Below are 21,969 nucleotides of genomic sequence, written 5' to 3'. Positions count from 1 at the left end.
TAATCCTTGTAGATGATAGTCTAGCTCTTGCAGTGAGCAAATTAAATTTTCTTTTAGTCCCTACAATCATTAACTGCTGACCCAGTTTTAATGATCTCTGAATGAACAACACACACGATGAAACAAGCTAATGAAAATGGACATAAATAACTGAAAGGTGATTCAAACGAAAAGACAGTATGCTTCACACAGTACACTGACCCCACGAGAAGGCAAAATCAGATCATCCGTGCTATTCTATGTGCAGGGAAAGGGCAAATGAGAAAGTAAACCTTTACTTTTTCATTCAACAGACGCATACATACAAGGTGCTTTTGTCTTAAAGCCAAAAGATGAGTTCTGACGTGGGACAGAGAACCAGTAAATGTCATGTTCCTCATTTGCCCTTGTGCTGAATCTCAGCAGCAGAACAGACGAGGCGTAGCGTTAAGTGTTAGTACATACCATTGCCTTGGAGCTAAATCAGAGGGGCGTAATGCAGGGAGAGGGGAGAAGCAAAAAAGGGACAGAGACTAGTCTTACTCACAGCTTCACAAGAATCAACACAACAAGCATGACGGCCAGTGGACAGCTGGTTGTTCCAGCTCAGTGATAATCTTGTATTTCATACCAATGAAACATATCTACATCAAATGAGCCGTTGGATTCGAGAGGACTGAGTTGGAACAAACTGTAAGACTCTCTATAAGTGTCTAGTTTGAGCAGAGTCAGTGAGTACTAAGCTATATTTACATATGACTCAACAGAATGCAGCGGTAAGGTATGATTTAAATGTATTAGTTATAAAAGAAAAGGCTGGCATTATTCTATATGTTCCTTACTGTCAACAAAACCCACAACAAGACAGATCTACTGCTGACGGATATATTTTATTCCTCTGTGCTATTAAAAGCATAGCTGGGAGCCACACTGTTGCACCAACATGATATGTTTATGTATTACCACAAACATGAGAACTGTAGTTCGCCTCGCATACACCATCCTGCTGCTGTAAATTCTCACTAGTGCACCGAATATGCATTAAAAAGGTCCAGTGTGTAACATTAAAGGCTATCTATTGACAGAAATGGAATGTAATATTCCTAAATACGTTTTCATTAGTGTATAATCACCTGGAAGTAAGAACTGTTACATTTATGTAACCTTAGAGTAAACATTTTATATCTACAGAGGGAGCGGGTCGTCGGGGAACAAACCAAACACTGGCGCTACCTTGTGTTTCACAGCCACTGTAGTTTCTGCTTCATGCTGGAACCCAGAGGACAGGTTTTCAGTTGGTTGCAATCTGAAAACTTCAATCTGAAAACTTCACTGCTAGTTGCCATTAAATTCTACACACCGGACCTTTAATTCCTCGGTTGAAAGTCCCTAACAAATGCACCATTTGCTCCTTTTTAGGTAAAGTTTGCTAAAACAGTGCAAAGATTTTTTTTTTTTTTTTTTTTTGTGACACATTTTAATTGATTTATGTCTCCCATAAAAAAATAAAAACAAGGTTTGAGGCTGAGAGTCACAGTCAGGGAATGAAAGTCAGTGTCCTAACATATTCACTGTTTTGTTTGTTTTCATAAGATTTTTTTTTTTGACAATAATTAAAATATAGAATAATGTCAGCCTTATCCTTTAATATGTGCAGGGGAATCTTGTATCCAAGGCAATAAAGCCACATAGATTTGCATCCATCTCTGCAAATAGTTAACTGCAAAACGGGGCCAGCACAGCTCTTAATGTTCTCCACAAGGTGGCACCAGAGTACCATTAACATGGAGCAGTGGTGGGGCAATGAATATAGATTTCTTTGGTCCAAAGAAAATGTGATTTTTTTTTTTTTATGACCCATTTTGATCATTAACTATCAATTAGTAATAGCAGAGAGGGAGGCAAATGACACTGCTCTTGCATTAGCTTACAATAGCACTGTAAACATGCTAAATAACCTGAATGACAATGTGATTAAACAAACAACCTTCAAAAAAACACAGACGATTATTTTCACATCCCATAAAAGTTTGTGGTTTGATACAAATGGAATGAAATGTGAGCGAAAGAGCAGTTTGACGAGTATGAAAACAGTCACGAGGGGTCAATCTGGGACAGAGCGCATGTTGAGAGAGCGAGAGTTAGTGAAGTCTGCATCAGTTGGTTATTGAGAGCAGTTACTGCAGCTGGCGGCTGAAGAAGAGGGGCAAGGGGCCTGAGAAAGAAACAGGAAGGAAGGAAGCGAAAGGGAGGGAGAGCAAGAGGGGTGGGGTGGTGGGAGTAGTTTTAGATGGAGGGAAGAGGGCGATGGCTGGGAAGGAAGATGGGAGGCGGGAGGAGGAGGAGGAGGAGGGAGGGTAGGAAGTGTGTACCCAGCTCTCAGCTCCAGGCGTCCCCTGTGGTCCTGGGTCGGGTGTGAGGGAGGGGTGAGGAGGAGGAGAAGAAGGAGGGAGGAAGAGGAGGAGGAGGAGGGGCCGAGGCCAGGGCCCACGCTTACACCTCAAACTGTCAAATGAGATTTACAACAAAAAAAATGAGGCTCTTTGCAGCAAAGATCAAATCAAATTTCTCATGAGACACTCCCCCCCCCTTCCTGCTTTCAGATCAGACAGACAGACTGAGAGAGAGGGGGCTGATGGGTAGTGTGACCTGATGAGATGAGGAGTGGAGGAAGTCGAACTGTAAAACAGGAAATGATCCAAGTGAGGCTTGAAACCGACAGGAGGGAAGGATGCAGCTACTACAGAAATGACTTCATCTGCTATGTCCGATCTCTAAAAACCCTGTCTGACATCATGTTTACAGCAGCACTGGTTGCTTAGAAGTTATCTTTAACGTCCTCTTGGATGATTATTGAGGTCAGATATTCTCGGCCCGGTGATTAAATGGGCACAAGATTCATATAAAGTGAGTTAGAAGGAGCTCAATCTTCTGTATTTGGGTCAAACATTCACCATCATACAGATTATACTCAAATCACAGAAAAATATAACTGATATTTGCTAAATCATGAACGGTTGGTTTGTGAATGTTTTTGGGTGCTTACCATGATGACCGACACACCAGCCGTGGTGTTGTTGTGCTTAGGCGCAGTGTTAAAGTGCGTCTTCAGTTTACCTGTGACCTCCATCTGCATGTTGTTTCCGATGACTGCGTCGTCCTACATACACACAAACGTGCAATGAGATGAAGTGGCAGGCTGGTTTTTCCATCCGAGAAACTTCAGGTACGAATCACAGATACAAAAAAAAGTCTTGTCGCAATTAAGATGCAAATACAGAAACGAACAGCGCTGTGAAATACCGTGACCCAAGGGTGGGAGAGGATGTCTTGTGCTGTGTATCGAGCCTCAGCATTGACCGTCAGCATCTTTCCAATCAGTTCCTGCAACAGAAAGCACCACAGGTTAAGACAACACCTCTTTCAACTCTAAATCAGCATCAACCCTCCATGGGCCACAATTCAATATTATTGATTGGTTGAAGAGTTTTGTCTGATGTAACAACAGTGGAACAGTTTATTGCAGTAAACATACGTTTAAAGCTGCAGTAATCTGTTTTTTGTACACTCGGGGGCAGCACTCCACAACGAGCTGAAAATCTATCCATCCATTTTTCATAACTGCTTCTCTTTATCAAGGTTGCAGGGGGCTGGAGCCTATCCCAGCTCACATTGGGCAAGAGGGCGGGGTACACCCTGGACAAGTTGCCAGTTCATCACAGGGATGACACAGAAACAACCATTCACACTCACATTCACACCTAAGAGCAATTTAGAGTCCTGGGTAACCTGCATGTCTTTGGACTGTGAGAGGAAGCCGGAGTACCTGGAGAAAACCCTTCAGACACAAAGAGAACAGGCCCCAGCCGGCTGAGGGTGGAACCAGGGACCTTCTTGCAGTGAAGGGACCCTAACCACTGCATCACTGTGCTGCCCCAAGCTGAAAATGGCACCCAGCTACAACAACTGCCCGTTTACCTGCGACCTACAGACACGTCGCAACATTAACATTCAAGTAAAGTCTAGTTTCTACCCGCTTAATGACTTTAAGTCCAATATTCACTCTGTGTTTAGCTTTTAGTTTTGGCCTCCACCAAATCAAATTCTCAGGGACATATCTGGCGCTTTAGCTGCTAAATGCTGCACTATGTCATTAACTTTGTCTGTTTGTTGTTTGGTAATGAGCAGGTAGTGTAGGAGAGTTTTTCTTGCTGAAAACAGCAGCTTGCACTGATAAAAACATCTAGACTGAACCGAAACAGTTGCAGGCCATAAAAACAACAGCCACGAGTTGAAAGATGATATAAAACTCCATGGAGCTGTATGTGTGGTATAGTTACCTTTCATATTTACCATCATACCACATATAAAAATACAGATTCCAGTATCCTGTTGTATGCTTGATTTTACATACATTTGCTATATCTTGAAATATGCTGAGCATATGGTCCAGCCTTAAAGTGAGTGTGAACAACACGCAGCAGGTAAACAGTCGCTGTCAGACAAGCCAAAATCCAACTCTCTCACATTTACTGTATACCTGCACGGCTACAGAACTACAAGTAGCTTCATGCTGTGGAGTCTATAACTGTGAACATGTCTACAGTGACAGGGCCGCTTTAATAGCAGTGGGTTTAATTAGCAGTTTGGTCTTGCATGCTGAGCGTGGGCTGTCACCTTAATACATGACATTAATTTAGAGGGTTGGAGGGGTTTCTGTGTCCTTGGGCAAACAGTAGTCATTAACGGAGTGTGAGCCATGTGGGTCCACATGGTGTGTGTGTGTGTGTGTGTGTGTGTGTGTGTGTGTGTGTGTGTGTGTGTGTGTGTGTGTGTGTGTGTGTGTGTGTGTGTGTGTGTGTGTGTGTGTGTGTGTGTGCGCCTAAACTTGAACATTTGGAGACCTATTTCAGACTTTGTACTACCACTGCAAACCAGTTGAAGGTATAATTGTTTCTGACCTCATCTTGGGGTTACGACTGGTAATTCTCCAGGAAGTGGATCAAATCAAATCAATTTTATTTGTATAGCCCAAAGTCACAAAATACATTTGCCTCAGAGGGCTTTACAATCTGTACAGTGGATAGTATCAATATCATGGTCATATGAAAATAGTGTGTGTGTGTGTCAGTGGTTCCAACCTTGGCTGAGTCTGTGATATTGTCCCAGTAAGGACTGGGAAAGTCCAGTCGCCCCAGTAGGATCTGGTCAAACAGATCTTCTTGCATGTTACTCTCACTACACAGAAAAACACACACAGACAGTCAGCAAACACAAATTACATCACTTTACATAATAATAAATGACCTCACATATAATCTACCCTTTAATTATGTGGTCGGTTAAACATGGATCAAACCCCTCCTACACTATGATTCCAGGGCCACAAGACAAGTATCCTCTCATGCACAGACTGTATGTCAATGTTTGACAATTGACTTTGTTCGAGTCAGTTTAAACGAGTGTTGAAGTCAGGATGAATACCTTCTAAATGGAGGGAAGCCACACAGGAGGATGTAGGTGATGACACCTGCAGCCCAGATATCCACCTTTAGACCGTAGCTGTGGAAAGAGAGGAGACACGTGCAGACAGAAAAGGTCAGTTCAGGATTAACTGCAGCTAAATAGCTTACAGCAGACCATCATCACAGAGTTAAATATAGTCAGCATGAAATAACAAAATAAAGTACAATGTAATGATGTTTTCGAAAGACAAGGTTTCCAAATTACTATAATGATACAGAAGTAAATATAACACAGAACCATTTATGCTGTCACATCTAAATAGTTTGTGTTGCTTTAGTCAGAATGCAGATGCACACAATCTCCTTTTAATCTCCATACAGTCGATTACAGCACAGCAGTACTGCAGACCCACATCTCTGCTCTGCTATTGTACATAGAACAGATGGTTTCCATTTAAAACAAACTCACAGATCAGTAAAAATATGCGTGTTTCTCTACAACGAAAGAGCTTCCCTTGTGAAAACTAAAGATCTGGGTACTGAAAGCCCCATGCAGTTTTCTGCCAAAAACAATCCAGCTTACCCAGACTCAGAAATGATTTCCGGAGCCACATATGTAGGAGTTCCACATACGGTATACAACGGTCCTTCCACCACTGTGGCAAGGCCAAAGTCCCCAAGTTTTAATGACTTGGTGCCATCTGGATACTCAAACACCTAAAAAATAAAAATGCATGCTCAGTTAAAACCCGCTGAGCAGCTGGATTTGTGGGCAAGAAAGTGGCACGAGTGTAAATATGTACCAGCAGGTTCTCTGGTTTAATGTCTCTGTGGACGATGTTGATGCTGTGCAGGTATTTCAGAGCTCCAGCGAGGTTGTACACCATGATGGTGGCGTCTCTCTCTGTGTATTTGGCCGAGGAGGTGATGGCATCGAATAAATCCCCTCCCTGTGCCAACATCAGCAAAGAGGTTAGACATCAAACCATAAAAAAATAAAAAAAGAGATGCTTTGTGCTCAGATTGCTCCACCCAATTACACACTATTGTACCTTGACAAGCTCCATCACCAGGTAGAGTTCAGAGGAAGTGTCCACCTCCTCTATCAACATGATGATGTTGGGGTGTTTCACCTTCCGCAGCACTGCGACCTCGTTCTCTATGAGATGCTCCTGAGGACACGCCAAGACAAATAATAAACTGAGTGAGTTACCACACCCTCCAGTACACAGGATTTACACACTGATGCACTGATGCTAACAAAAAGACGCCGCATTGTTGATTGAATTGGTGTCAAGGGTGTGTGATTCAGTGCATGTCATTATCTCTGTGTAAGAGTGTGAAGTTAATTTGTGTTAGCTGATGAATTAAATATTAGCAGACTAATCTAACAGTGCGGGATAAGAGGATCAGAGACACACACACTGAGGCGTGTGTGTTTGTGGGTGGGTGTTAGTAATGAAACACCAACATATGACCCTTCCTCAGGAGTGCGTGCATGGATCTGAAGACAATACACACAAAGAAGGGAAGAAGAAATGGGAGAAGGAGGTGATAAATAAGACAGAGCGAGACCTTTCCACTGCACTTGGCCTTGTCGATGATCTTCAGTGCAAACTCTTTTCCCGTGGACCTGAACAGAAACGGTGCAATTAGAGCTAACAATAAAAAGAAAACATCACTGACGCTGCAGCTATGTCTGTAATACAAATGAAGTGCTCACAAGAGAGCTGCAGTTACTGCGAGCAGGAGCGCTGTCGCAGATTTATTGGAAAGGTATGTTAGCTGTGCTGGCCAAGTTTATACAATGAGCAGGGATACAGTGCACATACAGGCGGGGCTCAACAAGAATCTGAGACACTCTCTGTACGTAAAGAGTAACTTAACACAAGCATGAAGAACAGTTGTTCTGCCATATCAGGTTGAAGATTAGTTTCAAACGAGCTCCGTTGCACCTGTAACCACATCCAATCATGGTGACACGCTTCTAGAAGAAGATTTTTAGGTGGGTTTACTCTTTTGTTATCTTGTTAGTTACCCTGTGGAGTTTCTGAACAATAGTGGTGCTATGGAACCTTCTTTGTAAGTCGCTTTGGATAAAAGCGTCAGCTAAATGACTAAATGTACACGGAGCAGTGTTTTGTTTCTATTTCCTGAAAAGCACCATGTACTATGGGTGGCTGTGGCTCAGGAGGTCGTCCACTAATCAGATGTCCGACATGACATATGACGCATCAGAGTCTGCATGTCGACCCCAGATCCCATCTGTGTGTGAATGTTGGCAGTTGGCAGTTATGAATGCGTATGAAAAACTGATGTGCAGCTAATGCCATCAGTGTATGTATGTTTGAATGGGTGAATGACACATGTAGTGTAAAAGCGCTTTGAGTGGTTGGAAGACTAGAAAGGCGCTATATAAGTACAGTCCATTCACCATGTGCGTGGCACACAGTCATCCAAATGACGCAATACACATTCCTACTAATACTGATAATTTCTTTATCTACCGATAAAGAAATTATCAGTAGATAAAGAAATGTAGCATTGCACCAGGACAAGACAGGGAAGAATAAGACACCTGACTGAGGTATTCTGACATATGGATGGATGCAATGTTAGTGAATATAATATATAATATATAATATATAATATATGAGTTTCATTCCTAACCTTTGGAAACAATTCTTTATTCAAGACTGTAAGATGTAACTGAAAGCTCAGAGAGCTTAGACATAACTGTGTTTGTTTACAATAGATCTACAGGGAACCTTAAATACTTTCCAGGAAGGTGCATCAGATGGCCAGAACACACACACACACACACACACACACACTTGACCGGCCTCCTCCTCTCATCGTCATTTCCCCTGTCTGCCTGGGCAGCACGTTGACTCAGAGATTAAAAGGCTAATGAAGTGAATTCACCGCTGGGTTTAATCCGTGGGATATTTCTGCCTCCACAATACCTGTCATCAGCACTTTAAAACCCAGATGGAGTGATCACCGCACGTGATTCAAGTCTCATTAAGCTGTGCGACAAGGCAAACTGCTGTGTGATCACTGCAGACAGATGCTAACTGTGCATTAAACATTTCCAGTCTGTGATTGTGTTTCACCTACCTCTCCACGCACTCTTTGACCACGGCAAAGTTGCCGTCTCCGATGACCTTGCCAACCTTGTATTTTTCCAAAATGGCAGAGGCAGGCGGGTACCGATTACCATTAACTGCTGAGGAGAGACAGGGGTTACAACAGGCAGCAAGACAGGCCTTGCTGTTTATTAAAACTTAGGGAGCTCTGGCAGAAACTCAACCAGTTTCCAGACTGAATTAAAAGGGACCACACACTGTGCAATTAAATAAAACACAGGCACCAAGATGTACTGTGATCTCGACTTGTTCTCCTGTGGCAATTAGCGAACTGTGCAGTATTATAATGCCCACACGCACACACACACACAGCCCTAAAATCAGTGAGTTAAGTATCTGCTCACACAGCCCCAGGAGATTTCACTCTTATCATGCACATGAGGCCTACTCTGTGCCACTTTTGTTGGGTAAGCAAATCCTGAAATGGATGATTTTTATGTGATAAATGTCTTTTCCACAAGTTAGAGGGTGAGAGGGGCTGTTGTTTTAGTTGGCATAACAGGTAAATGACTTGGACAAACGAGGAGAGGAGAGGAGAGGAGAGGAGAGGAGAGGAGAGGAGAGAGGACGTACCCTCTGGACTCAGTCGGTTGGTTTGCTCCTGGTGGTTGTTCAACGAGCCGTTTACATTTGGCAAAGAGATGTGATGTGATGACGGAGGGATCTGCAAATACAAGCAAAAATAGAGATGAGCGCCTGGCCTGAAACAAAACCCACGGACAAATCACCATGGCAACCTTTAAAGGCTTTAAAAGCAGCCATGAAACACGCTGTACATGCACAAAATATAGGTGTTTATTATTGGTGGTTCCTTTTTTAAGTGATGGTATTTTGTTGCATAAAATGTTCAATATTGTTTTAATTCTCAAACGATAAAAAAACTACCTGTGGCTATACAGTAAGGTGAGATATACTACAAACCATGCTGCTTACGAATATAACATTTGGCATTAATCCTAAAATAAACCTATTATTCTTTAAACGGTGAACTAATTTAAGATGTCTTCCAAATGTACAAGGTGTTAGAGGTACTGGAATAGATCCTCCTCCTCCTCCATATCCATTTATTACCACTGCACATAAAACCATTATGGCTCTAAATGAATGATTCATTTGTTAAGAGCATCATTTCTGCAGAGCACTGCAGTAGCAATTTTCTAAATCTTACGGCTATATTTATGAAATGCTTGTCACTGGCATTAAAATCAGAGCAGTGATCTTTTCCTATTGTCTACAGAAGTGCACTGCACCTTACCTTACAGTGGATCTATTATTTAGATGGTAGACCTCTGGACCAAAATAGAAATGGGACACCTTCGAGTTCTCTTTTACAACATATAAAAGCTTTTCCCCTCTTATAAATAACTTCTTCACATGGCTTTATTTTACCTGAACACTTCCATGTGACAGTTTTAGTGAAGGTGAACGAGAGAGAGCTAAGACATTAACATGCTTGTGAATCTTTAAGTTTTAAAAAAAGAAAATGTTACTCTACTCTGGCCCGTTTGCCAGTGAAGCTCTCAGTAAATCATAATAATATCTTGCCAAACGAATGTGGATGGATAAGTGTTTCACTGGGCTTAGGGACGGATGTGGCTCTCTGAAGGAGGTTTGCCAGCTGGCTGGAGCTGTTAGAAACTCTGTAGTTTGGGACTAACATGCAGCTTACAGAAGAATTCATCAATAAATCAGATTAGTATCTCAAACTCTGAAATATGGGCTGTACACAGATCTGTCAGTAAGCGACTTGATAACTTGACAAAAACTTATTTAATCATTTTGTGGTAAGTAGGTCGAGGTGATTTAGACTTTATTCCTCATCTTAAAGTACCAACTTGCTTTATATGTGTGGGATCTCTCAGACCTGCACTTTACCGAGTCATTACAACTCCAGTCCAATAAAGCTCAAAGTTAATGTGAGTGCATGCCTACTGCATATACTGTATAAACCATATACTGTGTAGATAATGTGCTTGAGCGGCTATAAGTTGTGCGTGTCTGTGTGCACAACATCGACTGTATGTGTATGCGCGTACATGGGTGTGATGCCATCTTACCTTGAAGCTGGGCATGGGTCGGGGGCTGGTGGGAGACGGAGTGGAGGACTTGGTGGACCTTGGAGTTGAGATCTGGCTGCTATGAGCTGAGATGCCATTTACTATATGAAAGAAAGCAAAACAGGAAGGAGATAAGTAATAGCAGGAAAGAGCCACTTTACCTCTAAAAGTTATTTGTATTATGCAACTGCGTGCCAGTGTACTCAACTTGTTTAAAAGAGGCTGGAAAATAATCTCTGGTATTTTTATGTACTCTTAAACATGAATACATGAAGGAGAGACAAACATATATTAAGAAAGTATCCTTTGCTGTGTAATTGGTTAATAATTAGAAGGACGTCGTGGAACTGGCTGTAACCTCACCTCACACATTCACGTTCAGCAGGCTGCAGATTCTCCACAAGGGGGAGCTATGTGGTTATTGGGGGCCTGTTCTACATGTTTGCAGTTTAGACCAAGCGCGACAACCTTCATGGCTGCGAAGTGAAGCCTATGCAGAAGTGCCAAAAACTGCAGTTCCTCGAAGGGCCACTTGAGACTGGCTACAGAGCAAGTCAATCTACATAAGACCCCATATTAAAATGTCCAACTTCACAGCAGAAATAAACTTGTTTACAGCCTGGTACAAATAATGGTTTGGGTCTGACAATGATCCACGTCTTTCTCAATTTTAAGATTAGCCGGGAAGTGGAAGAGGCAGGACTACCAACATGGCAGCAGCCAGTGCCACATATTTTGAGCTTCAAAACTGTTGATGTACAGTAGGGATGTTGATGTCAACATCGACATGCAAAGAATGTTGCTGTAACTTTAACACATGTGGTATTATAAGTGCATTTCTGTATCGTTGACTGTAGATGGTAGACATCGGCAGACTGCATCAACAGGTGTGAAGTGATGCTGCTGCTAGTCTTCTTATTATTTCCTAAACATAAAAGCTTTTAATATAATATCAGAGGACAGAGAGAGGACTCTCTGTAACACTTATCTAAAATATACTTTAGCATATCACTCAGGGTGCACGGAGATCAAAGCTTCTATTGTTTGGTTGATTCATTCTCACAAGAACAGACTATTTCTGCCTCTCGCACTCTTGGTTTCTGGCACACGTACAGAGACATAATGCGTCAAACTTAAACTCAAAGTCTCTCCATCTGCATAAACCTAACTCAGCTGAAGAAAATCATTTCACACTGCCTACAGGCTGAATCTTTGGATTCCTGCTTCAGAGTTTTGTTTCATTGTACTTCACTTCCCTCTGGGTATTTATCTTCATTTCTAAAGAAAAAGTTTAAAGCAATATTTGAGGAAAAACTCAACCACACTACAGCACGTTATTAGTTTTAATGTTACAAAAATGCAGTTTAATTATGAAGCACCTCAGCTGCTACACATGGAGAGGCATGTGATTTAACTTCTCAGTGAGAGCAGGGTTTAATTAACACAGCTGAAGAGTAACACTAATCAGTTTGTGGCTTCGAATCAGTGGATTCTGCAGCAGCTGGCTTCCAAATTAGAGAGACGCGTATAGTACAGAGCATCCTGTAGTCTAGTCTGGGTCAGAGGCAGGGTGAGAAAGAAAAAGGAAAAGGTAAAACATTATATCACAAAGAAATTGAATTTGTGGTTCAGGCAACACAACAAAACTGGCACTGTTTTTTTATTTCATTTAATATGAGAAAACCATTAATGGATGGAAATTCTTCAATCTTCACCACTGTTAGGGTAAAATATAGTCTAGCCTGAGTGTGGCCCCTGAAGAATGGGCATGTTATTACCTCAATAAACAGCCTTTAGGATATCTTAATATTGCAGCCGCCAAAAACTCCCACAATATCTCTGACTTGAGCTTACAACCTGAGGTGACATGGGGCACAGGGATTGCTGACAAGGAGTGTCGTGCCAGAACCGGAGCTGGGCAAGTGGGCAATGTAATTGCCTCTATGGATATAACGACAGAGGTGAAAAGACCGAAGGGAATATTGTCGGAGGAATATAAGAAGAGAAAATGAGATAGTGGCTGAGCAAGAAGCCGCCATAATCTGGGACTGACTTTTAGTCGTTGGCGAAAGCTTCGTGAAATAAAAGGCTAAAGGACACCAAGGCGGGCTTCTTGCTGTTGGACTATTAGCTGGCTGCCATGTCTTGTGTTGTTGCCCTTGATGATGCCACTCACTAGTTTTTGATCTTAAGTAATATAATCATAACAAATACACAGTGTTGCTTTAAATATAATTAATTCTGAACCAAGTCGGACTGACAGTGTTTTAGGGGCAATACTTAAAACCACCAGAGTTAGCCTTTGTTCTCAAGAGAAGAACAGAGCCCTGAAGCTGTGATAGCTTGTTTTAATTACTCAACCTTGAACAGCAGAGTACAGTGATAGGTGTTTAATAAGGCAAACTGCGTGAGACCAGACTCACCTGGGGATTTGATTGGAGACTGACTGGTGGAGTAGTGGATATTTTGCCTTCCTGCAGTGTGAGAAGCAAAAAAAAACAAAAGCAGTCAGGCATTTATGATTAGAAATAATCACATCACACACTGCTTAAACATCCACAGCTAAGGCTGAGACTGCAGTCACTCAAAACTGGCAACCTCTCAAAGACCTCTCTTCTTAAAACTTGACATAATGACTTGTAGAACACTAATTACTCAGCATAATGTCACCATCTCTCAATGCACCATGCAAAGTGCTTAGTCATTCGTCACAGCTGCTGAGGGTTGGGGATGAGGCTGCCAAATAAGAAGGCTATAACTCAGTCTGTCAGCCAGAAATACACTTAGTGTTACTTTGGAATCAGATTAATGAGATATTTTATTTGTGATACATATAATGTAATAATTTGGAAGGCGTTTAGTATGCTATCTACAGTGTGCATGATTAATTTAACTGGGCTAGTATAAAAATGTTTCTAGACGACATATAGTATGTATGTGCAGTCATACCTGCGCCAGGAGACTTGCTGCGTCGTGAAGGTCCCGGGCTCTTAGCTGTCCGGTTCGGAGTAGCAGAGCGGCTGTGTGATGACTTTAGCACTCTGCATTCTGGGGAGACAACACACTCACGGTCACCATCGTATATATTAACCTTCCTTTATCAACAGACTTGTTCTTGTTGTTTCTTCTCAGTCAGAGTTAATGTGGCACAATTATTCCCAACAAGCTGCTGTACCAGGAATACGGCCCTGGGAATGTTATTTATGTGGCATGATTTCATGGATGCTGGACAGAAAGGTAGCAAAGAACAGAAGAAAACAGTGTTGAAACAGATTAATTAGCAAATAGTGTCGAAACAGATTAAAAAGCACAGAACAACAACATAAATTTTTAGATGTTGGGTTCCAGTGAGGGCTACACTACATCGACTTTTCCACACTTTGAGTATGATTAGGACCGAGTATGATACCCAATTATCTCTGATGCAACAAAATATATTTTTTTGGATACCACAATCTCCTATATACAAAAGAACTTTCCAATGTTCTTGTGTAAACCACAGACAGTATAAAGAATGGACATTGTATCTGTGACATCACCCATAGGTTTTTCAAGGGATGTTTTAAAGCTCTGAGCCTTAATATAATTTCAACAGCTGAGTTAAAAAAATTTAAAAAACTATTCAGACCCAATACAGTCAGAGGAATTATCCAGAACCAAAACAAAAGTTTTTTTGTACCAGGCCGTTTATTTCTTCTGTGTAGTTGGACATTTTAACATAGAGCCTTAATGGAGATTGAGTTGTTCTGTAGCCAAGCTCAAGTGGTCATTCGAGGAAGCTGCACTTCCACACTGGCTTCACTTCACAGTCACAGAGGTTGCCACTTAGTCTTAACCAAGTTGCTGTACAAGAAACTATTTAAATGCTGTATTTATAAGTAAACACAGGTTAAGTAAACAAGCGTGCAAATATGACTGTGTATATTAATACCATTTAATAGTCATCTTGCTGAGACACATTTTTGGTCAGTAGCAAAACTAGAACTTCGATATGCGGCCCTAATTTTGATTGAACTGAGAATTACTTTACAACTACTTTTGAGTCAAGATAATGTTGAATAACTGATTTAGGGATAGAATATTCTATCTAGTAAAAAGCTTAACTACAGCTAAATGACTACATTATTTAGACTACGTGCTTGAAACTAATTACAGCAGTCATTATGGATTAATAACACAAAAAAAGACTTCAAGATTTGGTACACATCAATGATGTATTCTTAGTGAGCAACGCAAGTACAACAGTTTGTGTTTTCCCCTGGAATTCAACATCGAAAACATGAACACATGAAAAACAGAATCCCAAGCTTTGGTTTTTATGGTGTTTGCTGCATGCCACAGTTGATTTGGTGGTGTTGCTGCGGCGCAGTGTGCAGTGAGAGCAGATGTTGTAATGAAGCTTGTGGAGACCCTGTCAGGGTTGTGTTAATGAGGGTGTGGGCGATGAGAGGTATAATGTAATGACACACACACATGAAATAAAGCACGCCCACAGAAGCACACCCACAGCAGCATTTCTAATGTGTTCCCTATGTTATTTATCACCAGTTACATATTTCACTGATTAAAAAGAGGCTCTCACTATATATTTCCTGCATGGTGTACATGTGAAACCCTAAAAAAACTAATCTTTTTCTTGGACAAACCCTGAAGTATGGATTGGATTATTCTTTTTATATTAAGAAACACTGGAGAGATGCATGGCTGTACACTCCTCAAGAGCAAAAACTAAAACCTTTAGCACAAGAACTGTCTTATTCCTCAGGGTCCAGGTTGCAATGAACGTTTTTTCTGTCCAACTCTTCTGATAACATTTTTGTGCCTTTTTGCATGATGTATCACACAGGCAATCATTATTTTTTGCATGTTTCAACAGTCAGATTGTGCACTGGGCTGATTTTTGCTAAAGAAAGAGCCGTTTCTGTACCTTCAGCAGAGAGTACAGTGTGCCTTTTTTGTTCTTTTAAAGACCTAATTCTTAGAAGTGGAGCACAGGAGTGTAAGTGGGACGAAAGCTCCAAACTATCTCTGAATACGACCTATCCGCCATCACTCATCTCAAAGTAACAGTTAACACAGTGTGTGTTAGGAAGCCTCCCTGTTGTTGGTTAACCTGACAAAACAAAATAAATTAAACAGGATGTCAATACTTTGGAGTGTTACTATAATAAACTCCTTTTTTTCCTTTACACAAGGTCGTCCAGTGTCAGGTGAAGTTCTACATAGCTTAGACTGTGAATGGATACAGTGGTTTAAAGAGGTCATATCCTGCCTGTGTGCTCTCAAACTTTTTTTTTTCTTTCTACAAGATAAATACTCAGAGGTTGTTCATAATATCCTGCAAGTACACAAATCCACCTTCTTCTCTTTACCTAACAGCAAGCATGTGTGTGTGAAAATGTGTAACACTAAATTGTTTTCTGTCGATGGTGTACGACCTGCTAAATACACTGTATATGTATAAAAGCTCACTTTCCACTGTCAAAATCATTCTGAATTTAATTGCGAAAAGAGAGTTACGTAAGAAATAGGATTTTCTACACACAAACCTCATATCCTGCTGTCAACTTCCTAAAGGAAAAGAGCACTAGTGAGGGAAGAATGGTGAGGAAGTACACCGAGGCGAACACATACAGACACAAAGACAGATGTTTAGTTAGTCTTAGGCAGGCCTACCAGTCATAAAGGCTGTGGAAGCCTTACCGCTGTGATCCAACACAAAGTCATCCTGGGCATAGCGGTACTTTTCTGGGCCACACGCTATGAACACGTCATCGTCCCCGAAGAAGTCCTGCAGGCAGGTAATCTGGAGGAAGACAGGGAAGGAGGAAGAGATTATTCAGATGGGTGTAATACTCAGTGAAATTGGATCCTTTGCATTACTTCAATGTCATCTGGTCAGACCCATATCACAGTGCATTTTAAGAGACTACTACTAAATTATACAGTATAATAAGTGACCTTAAAGATACTAGCATGCATGTGCCCCAAGACACTGCAACGCAATACGTATTCCTGCCGAAGGTCCACTCGTTCAAACTATATTAAGGCTTAAAGTTATGCATATTTAACAGTGTGGATGTTTTGATTGACAAGCAGGTGCCATTACAGATGGCTTGTTTGAGTGTTTGAGAAGCCAGGCATCATCTGGTCCGTCTTAGGTCAGCCGATCATCCACATTGCAAATTTTACCCATTAGCCTGGAGGCAGAAGAGGCAGCGCAGCCAACATGGCAGCAGCAAGCACCACAGATTTTGAGCTTCAAAATGGCTGTTCAGAAAATCATGGGTGCTATGTGTTGTAATATTGTCTGTGTCTTGTGTCTGTTTTGGTTTGACAGGTTTTTAGTTTGTGCTGCTGCCTGTCTTGGCCACGACTCCCATGAAAAAAAGGTTTTTAATCTCAATGGGACCATTCCTGGTTAAATAAAGGTTTAAAATGTCACACATACACAATCCATTCTTTATACTGTCAGTGGCTAGAATATATTTTTAAAGTATTTTAAAAAATCTGCTTTGCATTTTGGTATGTTCTGCTTTATTAGACAGCTGTAGAGATGGACAAGAATTGCAGAGGAGAGAGAAGGGCTGACATGAAACAAAGGGCCCAGGCCAGAATCTTACCTAGGCCACTGCAGTAAGGACTCAGCCTTGATGCATGGAGCGCACTCTCCCAGGTCAGTTACTAGAGCGCCCCAGATCAAGCTGCTACTCGTACTTCTAGTTTAACCTACAGCAATGCATCATCCTTCATGAACATATGATTTGTTTTGGATGTAAAGCCTTAAGATGTAATCAGTAGAAAGTACAATATTATCATCTTGCAGAAACCAAATATATCCAATTACAAGTACCTCAAAATTGTACTTATTGGTTTGTTATTTGAGTAAATTAGTTTCTTTTACCCTGCTAAAGGTCAAACGTGCCTTCAGTTGTGAATATTAGAGGTAGTGGGTTCCCACAAACCCTACATTTATTTCATAGGAGTGATAAAGAGACGGTTTCTTTCATAAGGAATGGCTGTCTGTCATTTTACTCTAATGTTTTAGTTGTACATGTGACTGCAGTATTTTTGGATGTGCAATAATTGCTTCACTCCACGTTCAGTGAAATAGGCCAATTAAAATAAGTCTGCATGATGCCCTAACCCTAACTTTGTGCGACTCTGCATGCGTCTGAGCGTGAAGCACAGAGGCACAGACCAATAACAAGGGGACGAAAGATAAAACACAGTGACATCCAGAATACTGCAGAGTCAATGCAGAGTCATGGGAGGGAAGCAGTACAGTTAGCGTTTGTGTCGCAGGGTCATTTGTCTTGCTTTTTTTCCTTCTGTCTCACACTGTGATCGTCATTTCTCTGCAGATCGGAGCACTTTTACTTTTACTCCCACCGCCCACACCTGGAGACAGAAACAGGAGTTACTTTTAAACTATAGTGAGCTGTGCCCACACACACACACACACACACATACAGATAATCCCTCTGTTGCTGTAGGTGGACAAGTAGGAAGATAAAGGGGGAAAAGATCCGTTCATTATCCCAACACCTCCCCCCACCACACACACAAGTGCACCCACACACTGCCAAGCATATGTACTGTATGTACATGAGCGTGCACACACACACAAACATGCATACACTTGAAATAAGAGTAAGGAGGAGGAGTACTGGATGAAGATTGTGGGCAGATGGATTCTCTAGGGGAGATTGGGGGCTGACACAGCAGGGGAAAACTGTGCATATCTGTGTGTATGTGTGTGTGTGTATGTGTGTGTGTGTGTTTGTGAGATGGGTTTCAGAAGAACTGGTGGTCCCAGAAAAGCTAAATGGCTACCGAAGAGGACAAACAATCTGCACAGAAAAAGAAAATTTGGAGGCGTGGACAGACACAGAACTGGAGCAGGAGTGAGCCATCTGACGACTAAAATAGCAAAAGTCAAGTATGTAACACAAATAAATACAGTAGGCCTGAGTTACACGTTCATTAATAATAAATACAACACTTCACATGACACTTCTGCATGTCCTACATTCAGACGGGATGAATTAAAAATGCAACAGGAAGCAGTATCCATAACATTCTCATGAATAATCCAAAATCATAGCCTTAACAAGCCCCCTTTGTCTTACATGGCAACAAATTAAAGCAGACAAGACGTGTCTATGTGATGTGTGTCCATACTGAGCTGTGACAGATTATCAAAAGGTTTGACATAGCTCGAGTGAATGCCACTCTCTCTCTTTCTTTCTCTCTGAAACCTGGCAGCTGATTGCCACACTATACTGTCAGGGCACAGGTGTTAGGATCACCATAGTAACAGCTCACACGGATAGCCCAATGCATGTGTCAAAAATGGACACTGGCGTAGTGCAAGCTCCAATATTGCATTACATAATATTTCTTCCTGACCTTAATACACACACTGCTTAATTATACGTTAATAAATCTTTTTCCATCCACTCAGCAAGCTGCATCGGTCATTTGTTTAAGGACAATGTCAGACAGCAACGCAGGCACTGCCTAAGTGAGCGCTGCCCCCTGGCAGGGAAACCACCAACCGTGGTGACATCAGCAGACAGGGGACTTTGGTGTCACAGGAAAAGTTTGACATTTTACATTTCGGGAAGTTGATTATTTTCTGGCAGACAGTCAGATGTGAAGATTGATAACCTCCTCCCCTGCTCCTGGCATAGTCCAGCACATCACGTAACGTGTTAAATAGTTGCTTTTTGTTTTAGTTTTTTATGGACTAAACAAAGAAGATACAACGTGATACTGGGTGAGCTTTGGAGGTGTTCATAGAAGGATCTTGTTACTGAGCGAGTCAGAGTAGCTTAGTTTCGCCCTGTCTAGTCTTTGTGCTAAGCTGAGATAACCATCTCCTGGCTCTAGCTTCAAATAATAGAGAGATATGGGAGTGGTGGCGATCTTGTAATCTAAGTCTTCATGACAAAGCAAATAAGCATATTCCCCAACGTGTCTGGCTTTGGTTTTAAATCATGACACTCTTAGACAACCACTTCTGCATCTAACAAACCACAGCACACACACATAATGTCTGAATTACATTCATTTGAATCCCTGCATCAAGTTATCCCGCCGCTGCCCCAGGACATGCTTGTCCCCGCACCACCTGAGGCAACGGGCTCATTGCAAAGAGAGAGGAACTCAAGGCTGGAAGATTATATATCTTTGTCGAGAAGGCCCCTGGCTGTATTCTCATTTACTTTCACCCCTACGCACACTTCCTTCTCTGCAAGGGTAGCACTGCTGTGGCCTGTGATAAAGTACTTTTCAGCTGACCTGTGACACCCAGGGGAATGCGGGGAAATGGAGACAAATGGTATTTGTGAAAGCACAGGTTTTAAAAAGGCAAGAATGAAAAGGAGGTGAAGTTGTTGAGAAATTATGTTAAATGACAAAGGCTCATAAAATAAAGTGTTTTAACCTGCACTTGCAAAACTGCACTATTTACAGTTATCAAATGTGTTTTTGTTGATGCGGTGGGGTGAGAGGGGAAGTCTTGAATGAATAATATATTATATTACAGCAACACACACACATCACGGTTTAACAGGGTTAACAGAAGTTAAGTCAAACAAAGAATTGCTTAAAGTCCATGTAAAGTAACAATAAATTTGTGTTTAGAGTTTGTCAGACTAAAGAAGAAAATGTTATTACCAAAATGAAATTAACCAAATTAAACAAAAATAGATAAGTTTATGAAATTAGGTGTCAAAATGAGCAGTATTCTCAGCTCCAGGACTGTGGGGGCGTGTCCGCTGAATGTGCTGAAACCACGCCCACTCGTGGGAGCAGTCAAGCAGCAATTTTGAAGCGAATGAAACGTGTCAGATGAGTTCTAACTTTAAAACACTCTGAGAAAGATGAATTAATCTCTATCTCTCTGCTATAGGTGCAGGGGTATGCTCAGAGTGACCTCAGCGTGTCATCGAGCCACCCTTTAGGACCGCCCACAAAATCCTGGACTGAAAACTGGTGAAAAACTGTTTTAACCTCTAACTCCACATTTCAGTAATATATCGTTCAAAGTCTTTCCACGTGTTTTCAGCAACTATTTTCCAACATATTTCATGTATTTTGAAAGAACTGCCTTTACACTGACTTTAAAGCACAAAATCTTGTTATTGCTCACATCCAGAGGTATAACTTCTCACCCTGCTGCAATGATATAGAAGGTTCTCACTGTCAGGTGTGGTTACAGGTACAACAAGGCACACTTCTGATCACACCCAGGTCTTTTACTCACATCAAAGTCTTGCACATAGCGCCTTTAAGAGCACTTAACTGTTGGCAGCTGATTGGCATCAGCTAACCACCAGTCACAGTCACCAATCATATTCATGATCGATGTTGCGGTGGTCTTATTAATGCGCCAAGCTCTCGCTCACTCATAATGTCACCACTGTTAGTTATGATTTGATCCCTCCAGCTACTCCCCGCCATGCTTGCTGAGGAGATTGATTTCTCCCTCCACCACCCCGGCATCCTGCTGTTCTAGTTTCTTATTGCCAGTTCCAACAACCGCATCTTGTTGCAGTAGCCTGCATCTCACTGTAATGTAAAAGTATAAAGATGTATAAATATTTATGCTGCAAATGATCCATATCCTCCGTGATAAATTATGCTGCTGCGGTTTAAACTTCAAAACATGTTTAAAATTCTGAAAATAAACATAGTAAACATGTTTTCCTTAAAACGCAACAAAACCTCTGCAGCAAATTCTTTGTATGAATGTCAGATGCATTGTCCATGTTTCTCTTTGCTCTTGTCAACCATTGCCAGGATAAATAGCCAATGGCGCTCCATCGCCAGTGCTGTCCTGCTAGGTCTTGTCTCAACCAATCAGTGAAGTGAACTGTTTGCAGGGTTCTGTATTGGCTGGGTGACGTGTCTTGAGGGTAAACTGAAGTTTGCCCTCCAAGATGCGACAACCCCCCTCCTCTCGTACGTCTGACCTTCTCTTGCTCTCACCATCCGTCTGTGTCCCCCCGTCTTGCCTGCTGTACTTTCTGCCCTGGCAACAGAGGAAATACAGGCCAAGGACTTCAAGTGCGGATATGAAAGTATCAAAGGGAATCTGTTTATTAGAGCAGTTACAAACCCTTATCCTTTTAAAACATGAAGTGCAGAACCAACATACCCCCAAAACAATGATCTGAGTTGGATAAAAAAATGGGCAATAGGTTTTCACACAGTCAAGGTTTCTTATAACAGATGTGATAAGGGGGTGGTTTGGTGGTGGTTTAAGGCATCAACACAAACCCAAAAAAGCCATTATCCAAATATATTAAC

The 21,969-nt window shown here is 41.6% G+C and overlaps 1 protein-coding gene across 10 annotated transcripts in view; it reads right to left on the bottom strand.

The window, feature by feature from the left end:
- Positions 1–21,969, bottom strand: part of dclk2a (doublecortin-like kinase 2a) — a 43,680-nt gene that overhangs the window by 2,931 nt on the left and 18,780 nt on the right. Inside the window, exons 3-17 of one of the 10 annotated variants that reach the window (XM_027283150.1) lie at positions 16,327–16,456; positions 13,600–13,698; positions 13,074–13,124; positions 10,651–10,751; positions 9,167–9,257; positions 8,565–8,673; positions 7,020–7,077; positions 6,497–6,616; positions 6,248–6,394; positions 6,028–6,161; positions 5,464–5,541; positions 5,121–5,217; positions 3,268–3,363; positions 3,026–3,139; positions 445–457 (exon numbers count right to left, since the gene is read on the bottom strand). In XM_027283150.1, coding sequence (XP_027138951.1) covers positions 445–457; positions 3,026–3,139; positions 3,268–3,363; positions 5,121–5,217; positions 5,464–5,541; positions 6,028–6,161; positions 6,248–6,394; positions 6,497–6,616; positions 7,020–7,077; positions 8,565–8,673; positions 9,167–9,257; positions 10,651–10,751; positions 13,074–13,124; positions 13,600–13,698; positions 16,327–16,456 — 1,438 coding nt within the window. Of the gene's footprint in view, positions 1–444; positions 458–2,374; positions 2,485–2,535; positions 2,659–3,025; positions 3,140–3,267; positions 3,364–5,120; positions 5,218–5,463; positions 5,542–6,027; positions 6,162–6,247; positions 6,395–6,496; positions 6,617–7,019; positions 7,078–8,564; positions 8,674–9,166; positions 9,258–10,650; positions 10,752–13,073; positions 13,125–13,599; positions 13,699–16,326; positions 16,457–21,969 lie in introns of those variants that run through there. The other 9 variants (XM_027283151.1, XM_027283148.1, XM_027283149.1 and 6 more) reach the window with 9 other exon arrangements.

This window comes from Larimichthys crocea, chromosome X (assembly GCF_000972845.2).
Source record: "Larimichthys crocea isolate SSNF chromosome X, L_crocea_2.0, whole genome shotgun sequence".
NCBI classification, from domain to species: Eukaryota; Metazoa; Chordata; class Actinopteri; family Sciaenidae; genus Larimichthys; species Larimichthys crocea.
This window is presented reverse-complemented; position numbering and strand designations above follow the sequence as displayed.